This window comes from Vidua macroura, chromosome 5 (genome assembly GCF_024509145.1).
Source record: "Vidua macroura isolate BioBank_ID:100142 chromosome 5, ASM2450914v1, whole genome shotgun sequence".
Taxonomy (NCBI): Eukaryota; Metazoa; Chordata; class Aves; order Passeriformes; family Viduidae; genus Vidua; species Vidua macroura.
This window is the reverse complement of record NC_071575.1, coordinates 64846402-64866404: the sequence shown is the minus strand read 5'-3', so window position 1 is coordinate 64866404 and position 20003 is coordinate 64846402. Positions and strand designations below refer to the sequence as shown.

General features: G+C 37.0%; 1 protein-coding gene across 1 annotated transcript in view; it reads left to right on the top strand.

Annotated features, from left to right (window-relative positions):
- SEMA3A (semaphorin 3A) overlaps positions 1-20003 on the top strand; it is a 166058-nt gene that overhangs the window by 48153 nt on the left and 97902 nt on the right. Inside the window, exons 3-4 of the mRNA XM_053977966.1 lie at positions 2543-2605; positions 19060-19179. Coding sequence (XP_053833941.1) covers positions 2543-2605; positions 19060-19179 — 183 coding nt within the window. The remainder of the gene's footprint in view (positions 1-2542; positions 2606-19059; positions 19180-20003) is intronic.

Genomic DNA, 20003 nt, shown 5'->3' with positions numbered 1-20003 from the left:
ATGTTTGGATGTCAGGAGTACTGTTACGACAAAAATATTTGCTGACTCTATGAAAAGAAATTTATAATGAGCCTGTGACCTTTGACTATATAATCTACAATATTTTCTTTTCAGACTACAAAAAAGAAGTAAATGATAAGTGAATAATCCAGCTATTTCCCAAACAAGACATACTTTAATGGCAACTGCTAAAAAAGCCAAGCATCTGTTATGATGGTTTAAAGAGAAAGGCCTTACTGCTCTGTATTTGTCTGCAGATAAAAGAAGCTATTTAGGAGTCCAAGTGTTGATTTTTCTTCTTTAACTCAGCACTTGTAGGCACTCTGCTCTGCTGCTTTTGAACCAAAACAGTTCCAGTATTAATAAAGGAGGAACAAGTCCATTAAATATTGCTGTTCTTGATGGAGATTGTAATTTTCCAGTAAAAAGTTGGTCACTAATTAAAAGATGACAAGCAGTTTAGTGTCATTCTTTTATTGGAGTCCAAATAAATAATTAAGTTTTCCTTTATTTTAGTAAGACAAAATGCCAAAAAGGTAAATAATGAGATGGAGGTTTGATTTGTTATATTAAGTATTTTGATGGCACATTTTAAAATCCAGAGAGTACCCTTTTATAAGAGATATATTGCTTCAATACCCAGGGATTATTTTTTTTTCTTAGTGTTCCTGACCTTTTGGCCGTTTGACTATTAGCTTCCTAAGATGATAGCAATAAATACCTTGTGTTTTCTGTTCAGAGGGAAGACAGGCTATTCATTTGTATTCTCTAAGGACAAGAGGATAAAAGAAAAACTGAGTATTTTCTTTTCTATTCTCTTTAGAGCAGCTATAAAGGAAACTAGCTATTTATTTGAATTCTCTGAGGGATCAATAGCTTAATGTGCAAAACATCTGGAATAATTAAAGGAAAGAAGGTGTTTCCATTGCAGAAAACAGCTCTGTAGAATGGGAGTGATTGTATTTTACATACTTACATATTCAGATACTTTTAGAACACTATTTGACTTTATATACAAATATTAATAGATTAAATAAACAACTGTCAGTTACATGGAAATGTATGTTAGCAACAGACTTAGAGAATTTAGACTACATTTAAGAATAGGCAAAGGTCTTTAAGAGTTTGGGGATCTGTTTATTATAGATAGGAGAGTCGTGTAAGACACTTCAATCAAAATTACAATGCAGCCAGTGCTGCATTTGAGCTCAAACTTCACCAGTTGTTGCTTCTGCCATCTAAGAAAACTCCTCAGGTTTCTGTCTAAATGCTGATGGCAGCATCAAAACTCAAAAAGCCAAATTTTTCGATGTACTAAACCCAGTTTGACTTAGCTGTCTTTTAAACCAAATTAGAGGAAAAGGTTTTACTGTGAAATTAAAGAGAAAGAACATCTGTCTTGAAATATACTGGTTTGAAAAATACTCAGATTTTTGCCCAAAACTTGAACTAAACTTGAACCGGTCCTTTTGGGATATCTGAGAAGTTTGGTTAATGTTTTTCAACCTAGTAAATTTAAATTTTCACATCTCTGCACATTTTAAGCTGAGAATAGCAACAGGAAGTTGTGGGAATCCTCTGAGACAGAGAATGTACTCATAAAATTTTCAGTCTTATTTTATAGACTTACAGTGTTCGATCGCTGTTTGGATTTCATTAAGAAAATTTTGAATTTAAAAAATGTTGCAAACTGTATGTTCAAATATCTTCTACAACATCTCCTTTGACCCCTTCAGTCATCTGCAGTTCATCTTTTTTTTTTTTTTTTTTTAATATTTTGCCTTTTGCTTTCTATTAACAAACTATATTGAACACCAAGACTGTAATCCAGACTTAAGGCCATTCATATTGCATTATCTGGGCTCCCAAATGAATAGCCTGGCATTTTATGGGAAGATCATGTTTTATTCTATATGTAATTCCTAAAAGCTTTTCAAAGAAACATGAATAATTGACTGTGAGGGTCTCTGGATTTTCTCTGTATGAGGTGAGATCCATTTTCTCCTAAGCAAACACTACAGAAAACCTAGATTTAGGATTAGTGTTAGGGTGGCTCTATAGAAACAGCATAAACATTTCTATTTTGATGGTGCAATACTTGTCAAATACCATGGTTCCTTTTTCATTATTTAATTAACCGAACTGGCGAAAGAATGAACTGTTAGATGCACTGAAGAAGCAAATACCTCATTTCTGATGCAGGGACTCTAATGTGAGATTGTATTTCCATTTTGTGAGATTTAAAAGATTAAAAGAACGCTCAGTCAATGGAGAGCCAACCCTCTTATCATTAGGACTGGAGATTCACAGCTGAAATTCACAATGCAGACTTCAAGATTGATTTTACAATGACACCTATTATTCCTGTTTCTTTTCCCAGTATTTCATTTCTCTGTTGTCAAATTTTAAGAAAGAAAAGGAAATATGGAAAAGAATGGGGTGAAGATAAACTGGATAAAGGGACTCTGTAAGCATTTGGCTTGCAATTTGTGAATGCTGAAGCATGAAATAACACAATGTGATTTTTGTTTTGTGTCTTTAGATTGTTTGGCCTGTATCACATTCCCGAAGGGATGAGTGCAAGTGGGCTGGAAAAGATATTGTGGTAAGTACAAATCTTTTTAGCTTTTTTTTTTTTCCTTTTATAAAACATTGTAAATATTTTATTATATCCTACTGTGTTAATTCTTAAAGTATTTTTCCTACTCTGTAAGGTCACACATCTGATCATAACTTCACTCTTGAGTTTTCTCAATCCTCTTATATAGAAGGGTTATTATATTACCAAGGGTTTCAATTTATAAATGGAAATCATGCAGATGAAATAGAATTTATATACCAAAGAGAAAAAAAAAATCAGTAAGAAAGAAAAGATATCAGAATGAGAAATAATAGCCCTTGCATACTCATCTCCTGATGAAAAGGTACTTAATGTTTTGACCCATTTTTGCCCTGCTCCAGGTCCCAGTTGTCAAGGGAGTTCCAAGAAGTGCTTTCTCTCTGTAGCATCTCTCTGGAACCAGTGGGTTCTCCAGAGCCCTTTCCTGCATGGAGTTCATAGCAATATTGAGGTCAAGGTGGTGTAAACATTTTGCATCAGTTTTGGTGCCTCAGGAAAGATGCTGCTACACCAGGCATCATTTTCTGAACATTTTCCCTCATTCCTGTGTGCATCATATTCCCTGTATTTATGAGGTAAGAGAGACATAGCCAGTAGCCCCCAAATAGCAATCATTCCACACTGACAGTAACTGTCTTCTTTATAAGAACAGTGTGGGAAATAGGGCTGAAGAAGGGGGAAAAACAGATAAAAAATACATGTATGCAAGAAGCCAAACAAATACTTGCATAGCAAAGCCAAATGGGAAATCATTGTGGTTGCCAAGGTATAAGTGAGAGTGGAACTTGGCCCCGTGTGTATATGCTATTGGCCTGATTTTCAGAGATGATTCTGTAAAATATTCATAATGCCAACCATATGCCTCTAGAGAGCTCCATTTGAATAATTTCCTAGGTCATAATAAAAATAGTCTCATCAGTCTTTACCTAGGCCATAGAGGACAGTTGTCTTCAAAAATGCCATCTGGGAACAGTAGAGGTAGATTGGGTAAAAAGTAAGAAATATGGGCTAAGCTGAAATGCCAGATACCCAGGCTATCTCATTACACAGAAATAATGCATTTAAAGTAATCCATGCTCATGTCCACAAATAATTTTCAGAGTACTTTGCAAGGTGAAGCCTAGAATATTGAATATTCAAGGTTAAAAAAAGGGGCTAGTGTTAAATATATGAGCAAATTGATTAACCTTCCTGCTTTATCTCATGTGAAGTATTATGATATTACATTAAGTAGATTTTTTTCATGACTGGAGCAAAAACCTAGAAAACTAATAAGAGATTCAGTACCTAGCATGAAAGTATATTCTTATTTTTTTAATTAATTACTTTTAGAAATTCACCATAGTAAGAAAGAGTATGCTTTATACATTTCACTAAGCTAATTCTAATTCAGCTTAGTTGTTTAAAATTGTAGAGACACATTCTGGAGTAAGCTGAGGAGTCCCCATCTGACTGTAGTGAGCTTGAGAGGACTGCTTATACTGTAACTTTTATTCACCTCGATTCTTTTGCTTCCTGTGATACTAGGACAGCTACACCTGCTGATCATGAGCAGGTGAAGCCCACACCACTGTGCAGTGCAGTGTGTGACCCTGGCAGTAGATCCTGTAATGTTAGATACTGTAAGGTTGTTTGGGGTTGTTTTGATTTTTTGGGGTTTTTTGGGGTTTTTTGGGGGGGGTTTTGTCGTGTTGTTTTGGTTTTTTTTTTTTTTTTTGGGTTTTTGTTTTTTTTTTGTTGTTGTTGTTTTTTGGGGGTTTTTTTGGGTTTTTTTTTGGTTTTTTTTTTTCCTTGGGAGTAATTTTATGATTCTTTACAGGAGTAGGTGAGAAATAAAATAAGCATGTAGGTGACTATAAAGAGGTAATACATATCTTGATGTGATTAGAACATTGTCTTTAAATATTTAGAGCTGCCATGCCAAAAGACAGTGCATTACAAGCAACATATTTAATGCAACTTAACTTTAATTACACATAATTAAAAAAATCTTATTTTTCCTCTTATTTATTTCTTAAAGCCATTGTCAGTACCTTGGGAGTGTGAAATATAAAGGCCATAAAAATAACTCAACAAACTCTCATTAAAGGGAACAGGAGAAAAGGGGGACAAAGTGACATATAAAACAGCTTGATTATAATACTGCTTTCAGCATGTACCACTTCTAAGATATTATATACTCCTCACTTCTGATGGTTCAAATTTTTCTACATGACAGTCTATAATTCTGCATTGAGGTCTTTTTTAAAAAAACCCTCCTTTTAATTATTGATCTCCAGGGTAAGTCGGTGCTGAAAATGCAACCCCCACTAATGGGCCAGGTGCGCTGCAGCAGCTGCAGCACAAGCACAACCCCAGCCCTGCCCCACTGTTAACCTCAACTATGACCTCTGAGATTTCCTCTCATAATTATAAGAGGTAATTCAGCGCTGTTTTCACTCCTTCAGAGGGATTCCTTATCCTGATGCTGTCAGTCATGCCCGTCTCAGCACAGCAGGTTCGTGGCTCAAGATGGTCCACACGGGATTTGAGGAGAGCAGCCAATGGGGCCTATTCCTGCTCTTCTGCTGCCCCTTTGTTACTTAAGCAGTCATTTTAATTTGTGTTTTTAAAGAACTTAGTATATGTTCATTACTTAAGCTTTACTCACTGTTTAGGTAGATAAAACTTTTAAAGTGTGCTTTGGATTTTTTTTCCATATGAGTAAGCTGAGAAGAAGTGCTGAAAGACTCCCCCCCAGCTATGCAATACTTACTTAAAGCAGAACTTCTCTGAAAAAGGTTAACTGCTAAAATACAGATTTTTTTCCAATAAAATCGTAATCACTGACCCATGTGAGTACTTTGTATTACAATATATTTCCATTTCCTCAGTATAGAGTATCACAAGCACCAAAGTAACATTGTTCATGAAAAATTAAAGGCTATAAATAATAAACAGGATATTTGCTTACGTAATTCAACTAAATGAGTAATTCTGTGAGGATTTCTTGCTATTCTGGACTTCACTGTCTTATTTGATCTATTCTGGTTTCTGTTAGTCCTGTGAATATTTCTTATGATTCCTGACCAGACCTTGGTAATGATCAAAGAAGACAAAATCTCTACAGAATAATTCTCAGCTTTTATACTAAACTTACAGAACAGTCATGCTGCTAATCATATTCCTCACTGGTGAGCCTCAATATTTCATTTATAAATACAACAGTCACATGACAACCTCTGCAGTAAATGTGGGATAAATAACAGGTAACTAACAGAAAAAGAAAAAAAAATGTCACTACAGTTCTATTTTGACATTCCTGGGATATCATAAACCAGCAAAGCAGAGCTTGGTGGTTTACAAAAGTTATCAGAAACACTAGTTAGTTTTGCAGGTAGGCATAGAACAAGGATACATTCCTGGCTGGAAACCTCATTCAGTCCTTAAACTGTTAATTTGTCATTGCTTTGAAGGTTTTGGCTGCTTTGGCTGTTTAGTCAATACATCTCTGCATTAGATTTGCACTGTAGCAGTAGTTCACAAAATACACAATTAATCAGAAAAATTCCTATTAAGGGGTACAATAGGTTTCTATGACCTGAAAGCTTAAAAAATGTGTTACTGAAGGGCACCTTAGGGTGTTACTTTCAAGTATGATTTGACTATCCAATTTATTTAGCTACTTTAAAAGATTTCAGGTCAAATTAAATTGTTGAAACTGTCCCTTCTGGCCTTGACATGTATAAATGTATAAAATTTCAGTAGGTGCTTTAACAAAGTCACATAGGACAAGCTGCACGATGACAGACACACACTTTGCACAGTGTGAGATATCAGCTTCTCCCTGGATGTTTCTGGTGAGAAATATCAAACAGATACAAAGAGTACCAAGTACTTTTACTTGGTACCAGCAAGTTTCTATGTCTGCTCTGTCACATGAACATAGAGTTACTCCATCCAGGTCCAGAAAGGGTTGCACTTGTGTGTACACAGCTGAAGTGTACCAGCACATTTGCATGTGGGTAAGCACTGACTGTATTATAATAATAAAAGGAGATAGGCATCTACCTGAGCTATTTAATTGGAATTAAATTTTACCTAGTTATTATCTCTCACCTGATTCCAACTGTGCTTAACTTTTTTATACTTAATAGTTCTCTTGACAGCAATTTGGAATCACTTTAGATCAGAAACCTGTTTCCAGTGACAAAACTGCAAGGCTCTTCACACATATTTAATGACATAGCCATATTCTGTGCATGCTTCTTTGCATTCAAGTGTGGCTAGCACTTGATTATTCAATTTATTGTTTATGCAAGTAGAATCAAATGACTGTAATGTAATTCACCATCTCATTTGTTACAGTAATATTTAAAGCGAAAATGTTCATATTTGATCTTAGTTTATGGTTTCTTTAAAGTTTTCCATCCCCTCCCTAAAGGAAGGCAGAGGACTGAGCTGTTGGCTTATGGTTCCATGAGTGTGCAATGATTTAATTTGGAAAGAAAGAAAGAAAAAACAAAAGAATCCAGAAAGTAAAAAGTGACTCAACAAGTGTCTCTCAGCCATATCTGGTGATACTTTGGAAAAAACATAGTTGGCTATAATTGAACACGAGTCCCTTTAATTAATTTTATTACTGTTGTTGCCTTAGGGAAAATAGAAGAACATAGAGGCAGAAAGTAAAAGTAATTCTTTTCATCTGTTATTGTAAACAAAGATCTGAAGAGGGAATCTGAAAATTAAATATACAATACTGGCTGGATCTAGAAAGCATGTTTCTAAATTCATCTGACAGGCACAGGTTTTCCAGTCAAATTACCTCTGGCCCTTTGGATCTGCCAAAGAGAAGTTCATTCCTTTCTGTCAGGGTTCTTCCTTTGGAAGACATCTACAGCCAAACTTCCAGCTTTTCTCCCACCAACCTTCATTACCATCCCTTTTTCCTTTCTGGCTTCCTGTCACACCATCCAGCCTAAAGACCCAGGATGCCCATCCAGCCTGGGGAAAAGAGAAAGGTAAATGTCTCCTGGGATGAGGGGGAAAATGAGTAAAAATCCAAAACAATAGGTCTCAAATGAGTTTGGGGACAGAATTTATTCTCAGTACAAACTACTAGAAGAAGAAAAGTGTTTTCTGTGACGTGTAAGATAAATAGTGCTGGATCATATTCCTTCACACTCTCAGCTGTCCAGTTAGTATGCTGGGTTTTTCAGCTTGAGGGCTGCTCACCCCTTCTTGTCTGTTCTTTAATATGGACACAATTTCCTACCAAAGCATTCCTTACTATTTGGGAGATGAGAGAGTGAGACATTTGTAAGCAGTAATACTACAGCATTTGCAGCTGTAATACTGCTGCTTTGGAAAACTGCTGTGCATAGACTACAGACAAAAGAGAAAGATGGGGGGAAAAAACCTTCAAGACCTACAACCACTTCACTCAGAGGTGAACTGGGCTTGGTAAAAAAGGAGTTAAGGATATTGGAATCTTTCAAAGTCCTGTGGAGCTCTCAAACAGACCTGTCCCCCCAGGAACTTCTGGTTGTGCCAGCTCCAGTTCTTGGATGGACCCCCACAACACACCAGCATAAAGCCTTATTTATAGCGTATTTCAGATGTTGATCCTACACCTTGTGTTCATTAGGCATTTGCATATATTTCTTTCTATGAACTGACCAAGGAAAATCAGTTACTGTAAGGTAATAACTTGTGTCCTTATACAGAGGAAGAATTAAGTTGGCAGTTGTTCATATTCTCATATTTTGCCCATTCATGGGAAGTCATTTAAGTCTTTCAATATGGGGGAAAAATTGATATAGATCAAGGAGAAAGCTAATTTTCCAATTTTGGGCTCATTTTTCTGTTATAGGTGTGACTATAGAAATTTGCTTCTGAAGGAAATTTAATATTCAACAGATTTAATGCAGTCCTTCAGGAATGTTTTCTTTGTTGCTATTGAAATACAGAGTCAGAGTTAGAAAAGGGAAAGTAAAAGAGAAATTGAGGCAAAAAATCTTTCCAAAGTTATGGGGTTTAATTTTCTATCAATATGTGTTCCTCATGAGCCCTCATTTGGCCTTGGCAAAGTCTGAGAATTATTTATGGCTGAGTTTCCAGCTATTGCTATTTCAAAATGTTGTTGGGTAATTCCATGTTATGATTTACTGCACCCCAAGATGGACAGAGTAAATTTATTCTTCATACAGTTCTTTCTAGAAAAACACATTAACTGGATGACTGGTAGAAATGATAGATATATTTAGTCTCTGTTTTGTTTCAGAGCTTCAGTCTGAAGCTCATGAAATTAAAGAAAAGCCTTTTCTTTGGTGCCAGTCATTTTTTTTTTCTTTTTTTTCTTAAAATTGTTTCACGTTATGTCTATTTTCTTTTTGATTATCTATTGTTTCAGTAAAAGCTAAGGATCTGTCTGCTCTGAAAGATCACATATCTCAGTTCCTCTATACTCAAGACGTGGTCACTATAGAACTATTAATTTAGGCCACAACTAATTCTTTCTGTAGTTCTCTTGCTTAAAATACCAAAAATAGGTCTACTAAATTTCTCCCTGCTGCACACAAGTTAAAATATTATCTTTCTTTCTTCTGTAGTAACTCAGAGAACTAAAGGGAAAGCTCTTTAAATAGCCTAGGAAATAATATGCTATTTTTTCCTCTTACTTTTTTTTTGTTTGTTTATTCTTCTTCTGACTGAATGGTGGAATCTCTGTTGTTTTAAATAATCTAATCATCTCTTATTCCCTTAGATAACTCCTTTCGGATTAACATTTTCCAAAGACTTTAGGTTACTATACATTCATCATAAAAATATATATATAGACAGAGAAAAAAAAAATCCAACCAACAAAAAGATAACAAAAAAACCCACCAAAACCATTCAACAAATTCACATTTCAGCAATTTCACTTGGGTGCCAAGTTTTTACTGAGTGGGAATTTTAAGCTTCTGTCACTTAAGGTTTCTCTGGTTTAGCATCTCTCTGTGGTGTCAAAGCAGTTTATCCCCACAGAAATTTCCAGCTTCCCACAGTAAGACACGTGTAACCTCCTAGAGTAGCTTACACAGTGTATTTATTTACAGTCATACACACTGCTAAGCAACTGCCCCTTGGAGATGCCACAGTCTTCTGCTTCATTTCAACACTTCATGGCTTTACCTTCACTTTCAACACAGAAGTTTGGAGTACTTATCTGAGGTGGCTGTGAGTGGAAGTCATTAGAGGATATGTCTATACTGTGCTGAAAAAAAAGGCAAGCTGACTGATCTATAGCCTTCATATCTTACGTGCCTGTAACAGGCTTGGCAACCCGTTTGTCTGAAATACTCCACCCAATTAGCAGGTGTTGATCCAATTCGGAAAGGAGGGGTGTAATCTGATTTCTCCAGGAGACAGGTGATTACTCCACCCAGATGGAAGAGATAGATGAGAGAGACTCCTTAGATCTAGGCTGTGGTTGCAATTTAAATTGCTGCTGGGCTTGGTGAGACTGCCTGAGCTGGAACCCAACATTAGTGTTCATTTCTTTGCTAATAAAGCTGTGCTCATATTGTGGGGCAAGTTTACTCTATAGAACAAAAGAGATTTTTAAAAGCTATGGTCAGAAAAGAACTGACTTCTGCTTGACCTCAAATATTTTGAGTTATTTCTAAAATACTCTTCTGTTCCTTAAATTAATTTATTCTATTCTGTAGGAAGTGCAAACTGCTGAAAAACAGAACAATTCAAAATAAAGGAAGCTTGCTAGAACTCATGGAAAGGTTTCATGTACAACAGTCACCCTATGCCTGCAAAACCCAAAAACCCACTTGTTTCCTGGACTGCATCCATAGAAGACTTTGGTTTGTCTTGTTAACTGTGCATTAACCAGATGTAAAAAAAAAAAAAAAAGGCATAGTCATTAAATCAGGTATTTTGTGCTGAAGCCTTTTCTTGGCATCCCTTTAGCTGTTCACAGGTCTGGAAAATTTATTATATACATCTTCAGAATGAAAATTTCAGGGCTTGATACATGTCTTGTAGTTTGAGCATACTGAATGCAGAAAAAGTTGTAAAAATTTTACTTCCAAAGATCACTGGGTCAAATGGTTAGTGCTAATGACAAAGGTTTGGAGGTCTGATGTGTCAAGGGAGGCGTCTACAAAGCATGGCTTCTAATGACTTCTTTTAATGGCTTCTGGATTAAGGTTGTTTTCAGGACAGACCCTAGGGAATATCCCACCCAGCTCAGCTACCTCCATGCTTAGCCTTACTGGTAAACCCTGGGCCAAATGAAAAAATACCAGTGGTGACCCAGATTTGCAGGTGGGTAGGTAGAGAGGCAGGGAGACATTTTGTGTTTTGCCCTCACTAACACAAAGGCAGAACCAGAGAAGCTTTCCATCTGCTGTGCAAGTGTGCTGACAGTACAACTGTTTGCTAATATGGCTTGCAGTTTTCTGGCTTGAAGGAATTGGGATATATCTGCCTTTTTTTTTTTTTTTTTTTTTTTTTTTGCTGGCTTTTTTTAATCATCTGCTTTCTTCTCTTTTCTTGTCTTGATGCTTTAATGGTTTAAATTCATGCAGACATCCTGCAACTTGAGTAAATTATACACTTCAAATATTCTCAAGAACTCTTATATCAAAAAATCAGATAACTGGCATACCTTACTTGGAAAGATAACTGGAAGCACAGCATATATCTGTACACAGTATACATCTGAACTACACAACCAAAAATATCTTATCAGCCATCATCAGTCTGAAGTTTCTCAGGGCATATCTTGTCAGCAGAGGAAAATTTAGGTATAAAACTAATCAATGGTTCCTGTGCAATGGTGGCAGCGGTTGCCATGCCTAAGAGTAGAGTCATTTATGACATCTCCAAAGGAGTCAGATCCCCCAGATCGCAATACCATATAAAGTCCTGTAGATCACAGCCCTGCATAAGGGCCACTGAATCTGGGGATCTCTCAGCTTTGAAAAATTAGGTGAAATCTTGGTTTCTATTGGATTTGTGTGCATGTGTGTGTGATGAAATGCATGCTGCTTATAAGGCTTTGAAAAATGAGTGATGTAACTACCAAGAAGTAAGTTAATAGAGACCCCTTTCTGTAACACAGACCCCAATACTTCAACTGCTCAACTTGCTTCACTCAGCACTGCAGACTAGCTTTTTCAGAGGGTAGGACTATAAAACATTGATCCTGCTAATTGCAAGGAACAATAATGACAAAAAGGGATGTAAATGATGGTATTGATCCCAGCTGCAAGGGGTACACAGTCATAAATCACATTTGCAAACGTTTTCATGCCAGCTGTCCTCCCCAACTCTAAAATCATGCACCTGCCTATACAGGTTCAGCTGGAAGGTTATCTCATAGAGTACAGGTGCCAGGCAGGATTTCCCCACCCATTAGGGCTTGCACACAGCTCCTAGTACTTGGGGACTTTCCTGTTCCTGCCAGCGTTAATGCAATAGCTTTGCAGCACTGTTGCCAACCAGCTTACTCCAATAAAATAAAATTTTAAAAGACCATTTCATTTTAACAGGACTCAAATAATTTGCTTTGCTCATTGCTTATTCTGGCCCTGTTTAAGCCAACTGTGCAGTTGGACCAGTAGTTTTCCAAATGTTACTGTAATAAAAAAAGGGACACAGCAATAATTTTAAAATAATGTTACTGCATTTTACAAAATCTTGCACCCAAACAAGAGGAGCTGTGAAAGCACACGTGGTGCAGAGCTCACCCTGAAGAGGCCTCCTCACCCATGCTTACTGACATGTTGAAGTCTTTCCCAGGTCTAACTGAGAATCCATCATCTGTGTACACAGCAATCAAACGTATATTTATTGCACTAACACTTCGGAACTGTTTTCCTTGAAACAATGCTGCTCCATGCTGAAAAAGATATCTGCCAGTACTGACTGAACTGATAGCAGTAAGCAGTAGCCCACCAGCAAAAGAGAGAAGTTAAAAAGCTCCCTGATAAGTCCAGAATATCTTTCAGCAGTGTGATAAATTTGAATGACAGCAGTAATATCAGGGATTACTTATTCTCCGTGGATATCCCTGACCTCATCACTTGAAAATTCAACTAATGGGACAGAAGAAGGAAGAAAAAAGTAAACATAATAATTAACCTCATGCATGGGACTTTATATGAAAGCTGTCCATCCATTTTGATTTAAGACAAAACATGTATTTATTTTGCTTGTCCAGCTGTTAGATGATAGTTCTAAATCCTCTTGTCCATCCAGTTCAGACAAAATCTTATGATATTTTAATCACTTGGCTATGTGGGAAGACTGATATAAAGGAAGAATGTATTACTGGGTCTGATGCTTATCTGGATTAAATCAGTAGAAAACTGTTGGAGCTAATTTAGATACTGTAAAGGATCATTTAGCCTTCTACTTACTGCCCTGCATAATCTGGCCGTTTGCATTTGCTGCAATATCTGAGAAGCAGTATGGACATCACTATTGGTTTTAAAAAAAATGAAACCACTTTCTTAAAATAAGGAGAAAAATCTGGATATTAGTTAGTCACAGGGACTTATCCTTTGACTTAAAAGATACCATTAAAAAACTCTTCACTGCATTAGTAATCCAGATCGAAGGACGTAACTTCCAGGCTTCTGGAATAGAGATAATTACTGGAAACTCATAAAACCCACCTAAATTCTGTTTTAATTTTCATACACGGAGCAGATGTTTTGACAGATGGATGGACTTTATTTTTGTAACTGTCCGGGAAAAGTCTGCATAACACAGCCTAATCAGTGTTACATATCTTTACTGTTTGTTTTTCAGTCTTTCTGCATTTGGCTCTTATTATTTTGGTTGCAGACATTTTCTTTGTAATTTATTTTTTCAGGCTAATCTCTCTCTGCATAAGCCCTTCTATCAACTCGATGTATAAATATTAGAAAACTCTTAAAAAATAAATCTGTGTGTTTGGTTTGTAAGTCAGATACATTGATCTTCATATAGTGGGTGCCTTTCTGGAAAACCTAATTAACACTTTATCTCCTCTTCAGGACAGGCCCTCTGCCCTTATAGCTGCTACAGAATTTGGAATTAAAATTTTGAGTTAACATACCTGTCCAGAGACACACTGGACCTCTTTGACTTTAATTCACACTCTGAATGTAAGTGACAGTCTAATAATTCCTTAACTTGTTTTACAAGTAGGACTTTAGCACAGGAGAATTTGCAGCTGAGGTAGTGCTGTGGCTGCATAGTATGGTGCAAACTCTTTTAGCCACTTTCATTTCAATAAATCATCAGCATGGAACTGAGGATCTGAACCCCAAAACTTCCTCAGTCTGGTCTGGAGGAAGTGTAAAAATGTTTATGATACCTGAAGTTCAGTCCTTTTTCTCACTCAGAAATGCCCAGTGGACTTCTGGGGCATGTCCCCTCAGGTAGCCAAATGTACCTTTAACTCCCAGATGGAAGTTAGAATGGCTTCATTTGGATACCCTGGTGCACCTATGCACCACACTAACCCCAGGAAACCTGTGGGAGCTGCTTGGGCTTTGGTGAAGGTTATGGTCCACATTCCTTCAAACAAAGAAACAAACTGGATTGTGCCTGAGGTTTGTGGTGACTGCTTCAGCTACTGCACATCACCATTTCTTTGTCCATCCTTTGTTGGTTATTGGCAATCATGCCATCACAACAATTTGCAGACACAGATCCAGCAGATCCAGTCATATGCATAAAAAAGTAGCTATCTAAAGAAGTTCTCTGCATCAGAAAAAAAAGAGGAAGAAGACCTTGCAGGCTGTGCTAGAAAGTCTCAGATGTGATTTAGGGATTTAGTTTCTTGGATTTTAAGATAGAAGCACTTCTGTACAAGGCCAAAGGCAGGACCTACAGCTCTTGTGGAAACCTTAGAACATTTATTGAAATATAAATGAAGATTAATCCTCTCCAGGGGTAGGTAGATAAATAAATGGGTATTTTTGAGGACTGCAGTAACTCCCACATGATGTACCTAATTTTCCCTTTGAATATCTACTTCAAACATTCTATGCCATATGCAAGCACTCGTGCTTTCTGCTCTGTGTATGTATATATAAACTCAAGCTTTAGGGCATAAACCAGTGTTTAGCTTCATATAGACAAGAAAGTTTTCCTAATATTAAACTACTCACTATAATGAACAAGACTATTAGGAGCAAGTATTTATAATGATTCACTGTGATGATCCCAGTGCTCCTCTTCTTTAACATTTATTTTCATAACCCATCCAAGTAATACTTTCCTGCTTACAGAGAACTTTTCAAAACTTGCATTAATTTTTATTCACATTATTAGACTAAAAGTATTTAAACTCCCACAACACCCTGATCTGAGTTTGCAAAAAAACTTATTTCCACATGGAAAATAATTTTTTAAAGTCTGATTTTCTTTCTTCATCTGTTTTACTTGACAAAGAACAATACCCAAAGGATATTGATATGTCCAGAATATATTCCCTTTGAACAACATCCCTTTCTTGGGGAAAGTAAAAATGGATACAAAAACACTGGGCAGCTGGACTCACATACAGGCACTGTGTTGAACGTCCCTGAGAATTTGTTCCTTACAGCTTCTGCCTCTGGGTTACCTCCTCTTCCTCTGGTGGATGCTTTCTCCTGTCTGCTGTATTTTGTGAGACGCTACATGCCTTTTGTTGTCTTTGTCTCCCTTCCAGTGCCTTACACTCTGCAGTCATGCAGTGAAATGCCTCCTCCCGCTGGCACAGACCTCCACACCAACAATACAGCGCTAGCCTGGGGGTCTGGCAGGGGGAGATGCTGATGCCAAGTGGGGCAAGCCCAGCTGGAGACACCCAAGTCATTCCAGGCCTCCAGCCAAGGGGGCTGGGGAGCTGCTTTGTAGTTGAGTTGACGTAGCCACCAGTGTCGGGACCAGCAGAGCTGCCTGCCAGGTTTCACAAGCAATGGTGCCTGAATGCCACTGAGGCAGTTGTCCTGTGAGAGCAGGAATGGGGAAACAGAATGGGAGTGGGAGTCAGTCACCCAAGTCTCACATGGTGGCACACCCAAATTGCATTCGGTGCACACACACTTTCCCATATACCTTCTTTGTCATACCCATATGCTGAGATTTAGAGTCTCTGCAAATCATTCAAAACTGTTAAAGTTGGTTTACTACAGGTTTGTGGGAAGCTTTTTTTGTCCCAGAGTCACATAAACCAGGAAAACCCAATATTCACCAAAGCAAACTCTTGCTAAGTTCAGAATATCAAAGGACCAGACACGACATTTCCACACATAATGGTGTACCTGTGCAGCTGTGCTTGAGCACAGTTAGACAAAGGAAGGAGTCTGAGATGGAAATCAATGTGCCTGTTGCTATTGTTCCAGGGAGAATAGCACCGTCTCCCAGGCAGGGCAGAAACTTCACTTTGAACTTCCTGAGTTGACAAGGGCTTAAATCAGAACTGTAGCTTTACTTTGATGTCATTTATTGTAGTTTAATACCCCTCTTTATTTATTTTTTTACTACCATGTAAAATATATAAAGAAACCTAATCTGGTAGAGAGGTGTATGAGAATTTACTGAATAGACCTTAATGGTTCCTTTATGCAGCTATAAAACAGAGGGGAGCTATAAGACCAGCCTGAACTGGACTAGGAACTTTAAATGTTAAATAAATTTATTCATCATAGTCAAAGGTTTATTGCTGTAGGTATCTGTCTTCCCCATTGTTTAACTAGGTTGTGCATTTTATCAGACATCTAAGGTAGAAAACACCCTGTACGAGGAATTAGGTGAGCTTGAAAAGAAGGATGAATAAGCTAAATCTGCTTTTGGAATTTTACTTTTAATTTTTTGCTTTTGGATATTTACTCATTTACACTACTGTCAATCCTGAACACTGGATGTTCAAACGTGGCTATGATAGGGTTAATCCACCTTCTCCCACAGGTTGATCTGGACTATAATAATAATTCAGTGAAGGTGGTGATTGAACTTTTCTTAATTTCATCTGCAGAAATCAAAGAAGACTCCTGCCCCTAATCTAAGTAGGGTTTTTCTATCCCACCTTTACAGCATTAGCTATCTAATACCTTCTTGCTGTATGTTACAGATAAGCTGAACGGCCTCAGTGGGTTGGAGGATGGTGTTAATAACACCAAGGCTGTGTGTTCAGGCCCATGTGGGCCATTCACTGAGGACCTGGACTTGATGATCCTTGTGGGTCCCTTCCAACTCAGAATATTCTGTGATTATGTGATTCTGAGTGCATATACAGTCAAGGTGGTGTGTTGCTGTAAATCAGAATAATTCCTCTGAAATCAGCACAATTTACTCACACTGGCTCTAGGTCTAGCCCATCTACTCACAGCATTTTGTCTGTGGCCACCAGCTTCTTGCACTTCATGTTCTTCAAGTAGGTAATTTTAAAAGCTTTAGTAAAGGGTAGTAGTAGATCATAAAAACATTTTTAACATCATGATACATTAAACTTGACAAGGTAAAGCACTGTCCTAGAGAAACAGTATTGTGTTTATATCACGCCAGATACAACTCTTAAGTGAGAAATTTCTCATTTTTTTAATAATGCACACACATCATTGCTCAGTTTTAAATTATATGGAGTCAAAGTCAGACGCTCCATCTGAAACACAGAATGTCAGAATTCAAGAAAGGATCTATTTCAATTTTGTTAATGTTACATGAATTTGGGGCATTTGCCCATTTTACTCTTGTAGGCATTAAATTTTTAATACACTTTCCTGCATTTTCCATATTTCTCTTACTTAAAGCAGCAAAGAACAAGAGCATTAATAAAAGTATAGAAATGTATTTTTTTTATGATTTATACCCAGTATTTGATTAGTACTCTATATGACAGTGGAAAGCAGTCTGTGGATAAACATAAATATAATAAATGTATGCTCATGCTTATACTTGTATGTGGGAAGAATAAGAATGGACCAGAAATTGTGTGCTTTCATTAAGAAAGGTCAGAATGGAAAGAATTAAGAGTAACATCAATCTCTATTTCTTTCCATTTCCTGTTGGATTACCTTAACTATCTCTTACGTTTTCTCTTCCATCTCTGTTGAAAAGATATCAGCAATAAGTCAGGGCTGCAGTAAGATCCTGGATGCTTTTCTCTGGGTGCTCTTTTTAATACATTGCCATTATCTGTTATGCAAATATACAATAAAATTGTAAGAGCAAAGTCATTCCAGCACAGTCCTTTGAGTGAGGCAGGGAATCAGTGTTTCATCTGTGTAAGTTCATTGCTTTTCCCTGTGGAGGCCTAAGGCATGCCTCAAACTGCACATGCATTTTCCTGGCAGAGGCTTTATTTTGTGTTTGGGAGTATCTGGTTTAATTAGCAGGTGAGTTACAGAGAGGGAGGATGTCAGTCAAGGAGATTTCTGTGGGTGCAGTAGCTCAGGTGGTGTTTCCATGGGCCCTCATCTACTTGGAAGGGTAGAGTTGAGCAGTGATAAGTTGAGCAGTGAAAAGATACTAAATACACAGAGAAAAATTTTCCTCATCTTAAACACAGACTTTACTGAAAATATTTAATTTCATTGTTCTTCTTTTCCTTCTGTTGGAAGTCAATTTTTTTCAATTGTGTCAGTAGACCAACTTGCAGGCATTGACATATTTCTTTTCTATATTAGACCTGATTGAAATAAAATTACTAAACAAATGGAAAAAGTTGTCATCTTGACTATCCATTTTAATAACATTAGGTATTAATAATGACAGTTTTGTTAACAGATAACAGATAATGTTTGTACTAGGGACTGTTAGTGTTGCTATTAAGTTTTTACTTGCTGAGAAATAAAATAACTCATAATGGATAATTTACTTAGGAAGAAAACATAAAGTCCAAGTCTTGAAAAGCTTGTATTCTAGGGGCTGTCAAAGATTGTATAGAAGTTTAACATATGTATTCATATGTGTAAGAGTGGCCTGTAGATACAGGCAGTGGGGTTGAGGCAGCATTCATATGATTGCTAAAAATGCTGTATCAATGACTTAGTTTTCATCAACTCCTTCCATCTGGCCCATTTTTCTTCTAATTGTTACTTAATTGAATACAAGCAAACAGTTGGTCCATTTTTCTTCATTATTTCATTCTGACACATTTCTATAAATGGGTTTTGTCTTACAAACACAGCAATAGCATAAATTACAAAGATGAAGCGTGTCTGAAACAAAAACTAGGGGTTTTTTTCTGTAGTCTTTTCTTTGGGTTTGGATGCTTTATTAAATAGCAACCAAAGATATTTAAATGAGAAATTAAATCAGGCTATTTATTAAATGCTTAGCAGTAAACAATCTTATGAACAGCATGAAATGATCACACTTTACAAATCATTCAGCCATATATCTCTAACACAGAAGAGCTCCCGTAAGTCAGAATCACTGAATTAACTCTATGAATATTTTTTTTCTCCTTTTCTTTGCAGAGAGAATGTGCTAATTTCATCAAGGTGCTTAAGGCTTACAACCAAACCCACCTGTACGCTTGTGGAACAGGGGCTTTTCATCCAGTCTGCACCTATATTGAAGTTGGAAGCCATCCTGAGGTAAACTATCTTAAAACAATATTTTTATTTTTCCTCTTTTTAATCTTTTTTGGTGTTTAGCCATGATCTCTTCCTGCCAAAATGCATTCTCACTAGTTTCTGTGGCTTGGGAAGCAGATCTGGTAAGACCTGCTCCTGAATCAGGTGCTGACGTGCTGATTGATAAATCACAGCAGTATCTCTAACTTTTCTCCCCTGCACAGCATCTCTTCCCCCAGGGGGCTTAAATAAGTATAAGTAAGCCCATTCTACCTGGCTCATGAAGCTAGAAAGCACTAGTTTTTTGTAATTGAGACAAATACTGGGTATAAGAGCCACTGTGTTTATTCTGGGCCCATCACTGTTTTTAGTTTCCTCCCAGTCAGTACAGTCTGACACCACCTCAGCTTTCTCCCAGCTTAGAATTAAAATAGTGTCACACCTTCATAAATCTCCCTTCTCAGATTTGTCCTAACATACTGGCAGTTTTTCATTTGTCACCTAGGTTTTGTTTCCTTTTTATTTTTGAAAAATAAATCACTCCCTTTTTGCCCATTTCTTTAATCTCTTGCTGATTTTTGCTTAGTATTGCAGAATTCTTGCAGTAGCTCTTATACTATTTTGTCAGTAATCATCATATCCAAATAGATGAGCAGAATCTTCTCCGGTAAAAAGCAGAATCACTTAAAGGAAGTCATGGGACTAGGTTGGTTTTCCTAGCTGAAGATTTGACTAGAACATCTCTGTGCTGCCCTTCAATACTTCTTTTCTCCAGACCAGGCTGTCTCTTATTCTTCTGTTGAGTATGTAATATAAATTAGTCTCCTTTACTGTGTTTTCTGTCT